The sequence below is a fragment of the Homalodisca vitripennis genome, chromosome 3 (assembly GCF_021130785.1).
Source record: "Homalodisca vitripennis isolate AUS2020 chromosome 3, UT_GWSS_2.1, whole genome shotgun sequence".
Taxonomy (NCBI): domain Eukaryota; kingdom Metazoa; phylum Arthropoda; class Insecta; order Hemiptera; family Cicadellidae; genus Homalodisca; species Homalodisca vitripennis.
The window spans coordinates 31575155-31585613 of NC_060209.1; the positions used below are offsets into that span (position 1 = coordinate 31575155).

The 10459-nt window shown below is 33.0% G+C and overlaps 1 protein-coding gene across 1 annotated transcript in view; it reads left to right on the forward strand.

The window, feature by feature from the left end:
• The window catches only part of LOC124358132 (homeobox protein unc-42-like), a 95257-nt gene extending 85751 nt beyond the window's left edge, over positions 1–9506 (forward strand). The window contains exons 6-7 of the mRNA XM_046810425.1: positions 244–334; positions 8141–9506. Of these exons, the coding sequence (XP_046666381.1) occupies positions 244–334; positions 8141–8247 (198 nt within the window). The 3' untranslated portion in view covers positions 8248–9506. The remainder of the gene's footprint in view (positions 1–243; positions 335–8140) is intronic.
• Positions 9507–10459: the final 953 nt, after the last annotated feature.

Consider the following 10459-nt stretch of genomic DNA (forward strand, 5'->3'; position numbering starts at 1 on the left):
AACGCTGTGCTGTTCAGGCCTTGACGTGTACAATTTACAACTTATCAAGTGAAAATACCCAGTAAGTTTTGATAAAACCATAATCTGTAAGCTTTCAAATAAGTTATAAACAATAAGTTGTGGCATATATCATAAAAGTATATTTACCGAGCTGTAGTCAGCAGCAAAACGTTCATATAGTTTTCAGATCGGCCATCATGTATTCAACCAGTAGTAACCAACTGTGTTGTTTATGACTTTCAGATGGGTTCCAGCTCGTACCCCAGTATGACGCAACCCTTCGCCATGAGTCATGGGGCAGCCAACATGTCCGGAATGCGTCAGGACACCATGGGTCAGTATCTACTTCTAGACAACTTCTTCACAACTTATCTCTAGACGTTAGGGTTATGGACTAAAGCAGAGCTAAAGTAGTGAGAAACGATCAAGTTCTACACATATAATACTAGCTGTTTACCGCGATTTCGCATGCTTTTCGTAAGATTGCCCGTGTATGAGCACTTTTGGTTCAAGTGAATCAGCCTATATTTCTAATGCCGATGTAGAGTTTACCTTGTTGCCACGATCAAGAAAATCTGTCAAAAGTGTATGTTTATAGCCCTTGTACACGTACATGTACTTCACGTGGTCTAACGCTCAATCTTTAAGTTCAACCAGAAATTTATTAGACAAATATAAATCAAAATTTAGCGCCTTCAAATAAAGTTTGGCTATTTAATATACGGAACTGTCTCGTAATTGCAGTTTATAGTGTGCAGGCGCTTTGATAACTTTTACATTTTTCAGCGCCGCCTGGTGGTGAGTTACATCAATAGGCATAGCATAAACCTTCTTCGTGGAAAAATACATATACGTACAAATTTTCATAATGATCGGTCAAATAGTTTCTAAGTCTATAAAGGACATACAGACAAACATACAGATTCGATATGATTTGTTAAAAATATTTTCGAAAATATTAATTGCAATAATTTGAAACTCGACTATAGAAAAATTCGTAAAATTGTTTATAATTTTTTCATAGCTGATAAAACTTTTGTCTTTATTTATTTTCTCGATAATGACAACGATGGTCAGTTCTGCAATATGTCTGTTCAAACAAGCAAAAATTTACTTTTCTACATCAATTGTATATTATGGAGGCACTCTGGCATTTCAAATTCCCCTACGTATAATTTTAGTGCAAATAATTAAATTTAGAAATTCACTCTGCAATAGAAATGTGAAATTCTTTAAATTCTTTTAAAACAAGAATTATGTTCAACTAAACGATGCAAAATTATTTATACTTACTAACTATAATATTATAGTATACTATATAATACTATATAATAATAGTAAGCAGAGAATAAAGATTTACGACCATATCGCAAGTAAAATTTCAGAATGAAACTAACGTCATCAACACGAAATTATTTCCACGCTATAAACCAAAGCGGCGAAGCTCAAGAGTTAACCAAGCTTGCGATTAGGTCGGAGGGCTGGGGATAAAAGGCGCTGTTTTCAAAACGGTTCTAGAAGCAGCCCGGGCGCCTGGAGCGGAAATAAGGACTGTTTCCGGCAGCGTCTTAAGACGCAAACATCCAATCAAACTCCGGAAATGAGTTAAGATGGCGGCGTCAACATATGACTCAAGAAAATTGCCTTCTAACAAAAGTTACTAGTGTGGCTGGCGGGGGGAGGGAAACATTTCGTATGCATTGTTTTTCCACGTGTGGAAAATACCGAGACGAGGACGTCAGATCGTTTTGAAAAAGTATAAAATAAAATTCCCTCTTGTGTTTTCCGTCGATACAGCATCACCTCCTCGTTCCACTTCAGTCGGTGGGTGGGGGGGAGAGATAGTGGAGGGGGAAACCGGTAATAGATAAAGTATCCAACTTGTCCTGTCTCAGGGTTTTCTCTTTAAAAGTTATCTATGTGCTTCCTCTATAAATACTGCAATCTTTCGGATAAATTATTAACTTTTGTTTTCTTTCAAATAAAAGGACATTCCTTTTCACGTCTTTTTTTACTTACTTAAATCTAAGAATAACTATTACTCCAACCACAATTTACAAAGGAAAACAAAACAAACCTAATTTTTGAGGTTAGTCCAAAATACTATTCAAAGTCAAAGTCAAAATTTCTTTATTGCCATAATAACATTGTATTGCATTTTACTATCTCCCTTCCTCCTCATTAATCTTGCAAAATTATGGTACATTATAAATTTCACACAACCAGCGCCAACACTGTGAATAATACATCAAAGAAAGAGAATATTTAATATTTTCATAGTTGAACTAAACTGTTTCAAATTGGCACATTGGTTTAATTGAATTGACTGTTGATTAAAAAGCTATGGACTCAGTTGTTCAATCTGTTAAAGGCCAAATATTGCATCCCTTTAACAATTCTTGGCTGTTTCTATAAAGTACAGAAGACCCATTGGTGCCTAATTTACTGTTTCTAATACAAAATATTCTAAATGCGCTTTAATAAAAAATAATAATTAATTGCCAATATTATAAATTGGCAAAACAGTAGAAAGTGTTCTCTTGTTTTGATTTTTACATTGTTAATGAAAAGTAAGTTTGTACTTCTGTTAGGTTTATACATTAGATTTAAAAATAATCTGGATCAACTTTTGAATATTTTTCAATAGAAAATTTATTTTAAAAAGAAAAAGAGTGTTCATTAATAATTAACTATATAATGCATTTTTTAATGTTTCTGCCTGGCCAGTTTCTCATTCATATGACACCTAGATTTTTAACACCTGTTTTGTTTCTGGTCAAAAAAACGAATATCTTCATCATTACAATTTATCATTGTTATGATCCTTTAAATTCAATTATAGATTATAATTTTTAAAGCCAAAATAAATGTGTTTTTACATTAACTTTCATTTTACTTGTTGAGCCACATTGCTACAAGTTACTAAACTGTCAGACATGTTTTTCATAAGTATTTTTCTACAATAAAACAGCGCAAAAGAGTCAGATAAAGTACTGGCATTGCCATCAATAGGCAATTCTGATTAGTCTTTTATTAATTCTAAAAGAGTGACCCAAAGAGAATCAATATCTATGGGACTCTTGTTTCAACATTTACACCTGAATTGAAAGAATTCGTATTAACTTAAATGTAAATGTTGACTTATGTCCTTATGAATCAACATTCTACCCACACTAGTCAATAATCCAGCTACTCTTAAAAAATTATGATTCAAAAATCATTATTTAAGTCACATGTTTTTAAAATTACATTGAAAATTTGTAAAATTTATTACTATGGTACATACAAGGAAGGAGAATGCCACACCATGTGTCATGTGACAGGCTTTGCTGAAGTTCAATGTAAAAGTTCAAGTCTTTATTCACTTTATTATTGACAGAAATAACACCAGACAATCTCCTGGCAAACGAAAGATATATTGTGTGTCTACTAAGTGATAGGTTTCAATGGTGCTCGCCCTAATTCCACAGATAAAAAACCTTTCTCGAAATATCTTGCCACATGATAGATTCACATTTTTGCTCATTAAATTGGATTTCACATCAATGTTTAAATGATAAAAGTCTACAGACCGCCATAATAAAAACTGCCATAAAATGATGTTGGATGTGTTAGGATAATTAGGCTGTGTTATATATCACGTGTTAAAATCTTAGAGTACACTAAGTTTGTTTACAAATTAATTTATTCTGCTAATAATTTACATTATTAGCAGATATTTTTACAAAATATCTGAGCATTAGCGAATATTTTTACAAATATTCGCTAATGCTCAGCCAATTCCCATAGAGTGACATGCACCATAATTGAACTCAGTGTTCCTCATATAGAAATGAAGTTTCATGCACAATTTCAAGTCTATGGATCAGTTCGTTTTTAAGATATCGTGTGGACAGACAGACACACAGTAATTAACTGTTTCCAGCTCTACGAGTGATTGTCTTCGATAACGCTCAGCCAATAACATTTAATGGTTTCCTTTAGAAGAAACAGCCTAAGAATTACATTATTGAAATAATTTTCCTTTGTATTTAACTACTCAAAACGGTGGTACATGTATTTAATTCTTGTTTGTCCTGGTATAGAAACAGCTGATTTTCAGAGATCAGTGTGCCACCTCAGAAGTGATAATACACTGCTCGGACAAACTTATTTAACACGAAATTTTATTAAAAGCACTGAAAACAAAATACTTGCAACTGGGAACTAAGGCAACTGCCAACTGGCCTCAACTGGAAACACAACACACAACTGGTTGGTTTGGGAATGCAACTACATTCAGAACTGCTTAGTTTTCCGAAAGAGAAAAAAGAAAACTTTCTTTTTTATCTCATTCATAAAATTTTTGAACAACAAAATAACGCAAATTAAATCTAAGAAATAACCTTTATTTCCAATAATTAATTACAGAAATAGTTATCCAAATTAGGTATCTCCAACAAGTATCCCTGGTACGCACACTTTCTTTCATCTGAATTAAGGTGTATTTATCATTTGTAGCAACATCCTAGAATATCACAAATTTTATATTGACTATTTTCCATTCTTCAAATAAATGTTGTATAGGTTCAACAATTATGTGGTGTAGGCTCAGGTGTTAGAGAACTTCATATGAATAGAATTGTAGAAGAAATCAGGTAAACTTGGAGCTTGGAGTAGTATTGATATACAACAGTTCACTATCGAAGGGCACAGTAGTGTTGTGAAATGATACTCGTATTAATCAGACATTGAGTCACCTGGTTACTAAAATAATACAGTGTGCAGACTAATATTAACATGAATCACTATGTTTTTTGAACAATTCACTACAGCTAAAATTGACTGCCATGTGATGTCACATCCTTCAATAGAAAACAAATTGTGAAAAGGTGATTAAATACAAGTGGTTAGCACACAAAGGTGGCTAATGCACTATATGTACTTGTACTTCTAAAGTTACTTCTTGTACTTCTAAAGTTACTGTATCTACTCATTATAAAGTCCTGCATGGGCTTGATAATTCCCAAGTGATTACAGTTAAAGAAATAAAACTATCGAACTTGTAGACCATTCTCCATTAGATGTGAAGAGTAACTAACTACCTTAAAACTATTTATTAAGTTTATCTTTCACAACTTGAGGCCAAGACAAAAACAAACCATCTTGAACAGGACCTACATTGTAAAATTTACAAACTTTAATACAGCGTAATGTTTAAAGAGTTAATATTTTGAAATCCGATTTGCAGCATTGAACTCTACTAATAAAGACCTTTAATTTGATGTAATACTCGACCTATGCTCTCATTTAAGATTTCCTTCTGACTCCTTGCAGGCCATCCCCCTGACACGAAAAAAAAAAAAATGGTGGTTACTTCATAAAGTAGATTTACATGTGCAGGTATGATGTACAAAGTTTTAAATGCTTTACCTGTAATCGTTCGAAATTATGAAGTCTGTGCGAGAATTTATTAACACATCTGACCATGACAAATTGAAGCAGAGAATTCAACATACAATTTGTGATTTTGTAACTAAGATATTACAAGTACAAGCAATGGGAAATCTAAGTGCCAGATTGAGACAATGGATATGTAGACATTCTTTCATGACAAACAGGCGTATATAAGGGGGACTCAAAGACATTTCCTCCCCCAAACAATTTTGAAAGACAAACATTAAGATTTCACCTAGCCGTTCGTTTTAAGCTAGAACCAATTATGAGGTCCTAACCTTCCAAAAGATTCCTGAGCTCCTATTTTCGGAAGGTATTTTATATCTCCTAAATCACGGTCAGCCCCCTTGAAATACTTTTCTTCATACACCACTGACATGACATAATTCATTTTCTTTCTATAAAGTTTGTTATTGACAATGAAACGTTTGAAAGGATAACAGAATTCAGGATATTTGCCATCGTTATACATTACAAAATGTATAACACAACATTTCGAGGATTGAAATCTATCTTCTTCGTCAGGTGGGGGGTTATTAATACATACAAAAATAAAAAAACAGAAAGGAGAAAAAAAAGGGAAAGAATAAAGTTTAAACATACCCGAAAGCTGCTTGGAATATAGCTGACAACGCCTAGATGTTACATATAACGATGGAAAATGTCTGAAATCCTGTTATAATTCAGATATTAACGTGAGTTACTAAAAAATAAAAGTTGAAATATAGTATTTTATTTCAACTTTTATTGAAATAAAATAAAATAATATAAAAAAGGAAAGTATGTTATTGAATTTTATCTGTATCAGTGAAATGTTTCAAGCTTGATTCTTGTGCTAGCCTGTAATGTAAGGAAAAAATGGACTGAAATGTTAGAAACAACTGCATTGTTTCCAATACTTTTCTATCATAATTAAAATCATTAAAACTCCATTTTGAGATGAAATTTCCTTTGGAGGATAAAAGTTTTACTCTTTTATAAAAATAGTCAACAAAAGTACATTGTTCAGTGATACGAAAAATCTGTAACATTACGTTCCGAGATCTATAATCTTGTTTTTATTAAGTGCATATTTAGAGTTCTTTGTCAATACAATTGACATAAAAGTAATTTACTATAAAAAAGCAACAAAGGACTCTAAATCACTAGGGTAATAAAATTGTCTTGTATTTACCTTTAAAGAAAGAATCAAATTATTGTGCATTTCATCATTTTACTTTCAGCCATTTATAGAACTTGTTGCTAACTTATACAGTACTTGTAAAACTTTTATCTTGGAGAGTGATTAAAAGACTGTTCACAAAAAAAAGGAATCAGAAAACAATTACAGTTCCTTGATTCTCCACTGCTGTAAGGAAGCAAAGCTGAAATGGCAATGGTCAAACATTGTGTACATTTACTATTAGAAGCACATAATAACAATAAACGAGAAAGATTATTAGAAAGAATGTAAAATTTTTAACACTTTATCTAAATAGTAAATGCACAACATACTACCTGTCTTTTGCTATTAAGATGATGTTTAGCTTCTTTAGCCATCAAATACAGCTAAAATTTGTATGAAAAATAGGCTGAGTAAATACATACTTATAAATAGGACATAAAAAGTAGAGGACATCTTGCAAAGAGATAGAACATGTAATATCTATGGAGATCTTCTTAGCCAGGAATGTTTTAGTAGTTGAGTTTAGTTTCCTACACTGGTTGAGAATGTACTCAAAGAGAGAGGAAGCTCTCGATCTTCATCTGAATACGCTGTAACACAGTGAAAACTGAAATTTGTTGTCTATCTGTGTCAGAAGAGACGAAACAGCTTCACTATGTTCAGAGTGTCTACTACTTTGCTCAAACTGGTTTTCACCAGCAAGCCATAGTGCATAGCAAAGGGGTGTTACCCTCTGGCTAAGCAACCACTTGGTTGTGATGCCTGAGTTTGGTCTACTTGAGAAGGCCCAAAGAAACTCGCACTGTACAAAGCCAAAAGATAGCACTAAGCTCTCAATTTTAGATTTAGTGAAAGAACCTTTTGTAGTGAAACAAGTAATATTGAGCACCACCAGACAGGAGGTGATCCTCAGTCACCATACGTTTTGGTACTCGAGCTGTTTGCACGGCTGGACCTATTATGTTATGTAAATCCAAAATCTTATGTCACTTCACTCAGTCAGTAGGGTAAAAGCACAACCTGCATTCAACCTCACTTCGTGGGGGGGCACCTTCTCCATGAGAAGACAATACCATACCGATGCTGGTGAAGGTCCCAGATGGGACGTGAGCTCATAATACTTGTAGCATTTCAAGATATCTGTCTCTCATCAGTTGCGCGAAGAAGCGCAAGACATTGAAGTCACGGACGGATGATCCGTGAGGTTTACAAGGAAATAGAACATGTTGTAATGTCTATCAAGATCTTCTTAGCCAGGAAAGTTTTAGTAGTTGAGTTTAGTCTCCTATACTGGCTGAGAAAGTACTCGAAGAGAGAGCAAGCTGTCGATCTTCGAGTACATTTTCAGCCAGTGTAAGAGAGTAAACTCAACTGCTAGAGGACACCTGTTTGTGCTATTTGGAATAGTGCATCATCTCTATGTACGTAAAATTATAATAATCTAAATTAATGTGTTAAGAACAAAGATACATTTTCTTCCCTCGTCTCCTTGCTCTATTTCATCTCCCAATCAAATTTTCACACTCTTTGTGATGGCAGGGATGACAGCCGAGGACGAGTGGTACAACAAGAGTCTGTCGGCTCTGCGGATGAACACCAGCCACCACCCGAACCTGGCTGCGCCTATGCTGCAGTACCAGACATAATGACGACTCAACTCTGACTGTACATTGCGCCTGCTCCAACAGATGCCTACCTCCTTGCTCGACCAGATTCAACTTCAAGATTTCATCTAACGTTCAGTTTACTGGTGTACTGTACTACATTTGTTATGCTCATCATGTACATACATGCTCAATCATCTCTTCAGTTCTGATATTGAGGTTGTGATAAGTTGTACAATGAACTTTTTAATGTCGTGGAAACCCGATTCAACTCAATCAAGAGTCAGACTTTCGTTGAAAAATCCTTATTGAACACTTTGAATACCAGCCCATTACTCCATTCTATTTGGTTTTTAATTTTCCCATGAGCCATACGAAAAAACTGTAAAAGTAATTTGACACATTTTGTTGTAACTAGATTTTCTCAAGACTTCATTGAGGAAATAGAATTTCATCGAAAATATCTTAAATTACAATTCATGAACTGTTTAGAGATGAATGGTTTTCAATAATGAGCTTTTAACTTATTTTTCTTTTATATGCAGAGCTGTCCAAAAATCATGGAATAGATTGGTAATATTTAATGGTTTAACTTATAAATGTGAGAGCCTACAACTCAACATTGAATATAAAAAACTACTCTTTATCTACACTGGGAGATATCCCAAGAGATTAATCTTTAATGTAGATACACATTTAACAAATAATGACAAGGGTCTTAATAAAACTAGGCGATAAAAGAAGAAAAATATAATTTGAACATGTAGGACAAAATTTACAACTCATTTGAAGATTATTGTGCTGACTTTGAAATATGGTTCATTAAAATGAACTTATGATAATCAGAACAATGTACGGTTGTTTACACGAAAGTTGTATAAATTTATAATTACCATTAGAACACTTTAGACATAATGTAAAGTATTATTTTTGGAAATCCCCATTATCCCACAGTACAGTATTTTTTGTCAATATCAAAATTATTTGTTGAGTCTAATTTTATTTTAACTATGTAAACAAAATAGGATGACGTCTTAGGTACAGATATCCTAAATTTAGAAATACTTCAGATATTCCCTTTTTTAGTCAGGTTCAAGAAAACTTCACTTTCTTTATAAAAATCTTAAAAACAATAAGTAACTTCTGTGGTTTTATTCAAGATTTTCCACAACTACTAATTGGTCATTGTTTTGAGAAGATGAAACTTGCAACATACAGGTATAATTTTCTACAATTTGAAATGTAGCATTACAGTTTTATAAGTTTACTCTTACTTACTCCCATGGCCATGGATACCCTAGGTGGTATTTGGCCTCGCCAACCAGCTGCCTGTATCTCTCCCTGTCTTCACAATCCCCCTGACCCGCTCTCAATTTCCGCAAGTCCTTCTCCACCTGGTCCTTCCAGCGATTCTTGCGTCTACCTCGAGGTCTTCTTCCAACTGGATTGTGTTTCCAAACCTCTTTAATCAGTTTTTATAAGTTTAACCATTCAAAAATTAGTAGGCATCCAAGGATCTTTTGGACAGCACTGTAAAAAAACTCTTGTTTATTCTGATTGGTTTGTGTTGATGTTTTCAACTTAAGTATAAAGAATTTTAAAATTCTTTTATTTCTATTAAGTTGCTATATAATTGTATATTTATAATACACCAAAGAAGTTGAAATGCTCTGTAACCAAAGTTCCATGTATCGAAGCAAGCAAGGGTTAGGTTTGTTAGAAATACTTGTATATACAGTAAATGATTGTGTGATACGTCTATCTTCGTAATGTATGTATGTCATCTATGTATCGTTCCGATCTGAATCCACTCGTTTGCAATTTGTGTCATTATGTATTATACATACGTAATAATCCTGCAATGAACATTAATTGTCAATGTTCAAAACATAACGTTACAATTTTAATATTTTTGTAACTTAGAAAATGTGTACCTGTCTTAGTATCACTTCAATGCATATTTTAGATTGTAATAGTAATACACAAGTATACACAGAGGTTGAATATTACATTTCATATCAAACATTAGCGTTAATAAATGTGTATACATGTTGTTGCTGAAAATACTACTGAGATGTCTTACACATATTTAAATATTTATATTTTAATTTGAAAAATAGTACAACCAATGAATTTTTGTGAAGTAATAAGTGCAAATGACTAAATAATATTAGTGATGAATTTTTACTAATTATTTAGTATTTTTACTATTTATAAATATAATTGTATTTATAAGTTTAGAAAAAATGAGATA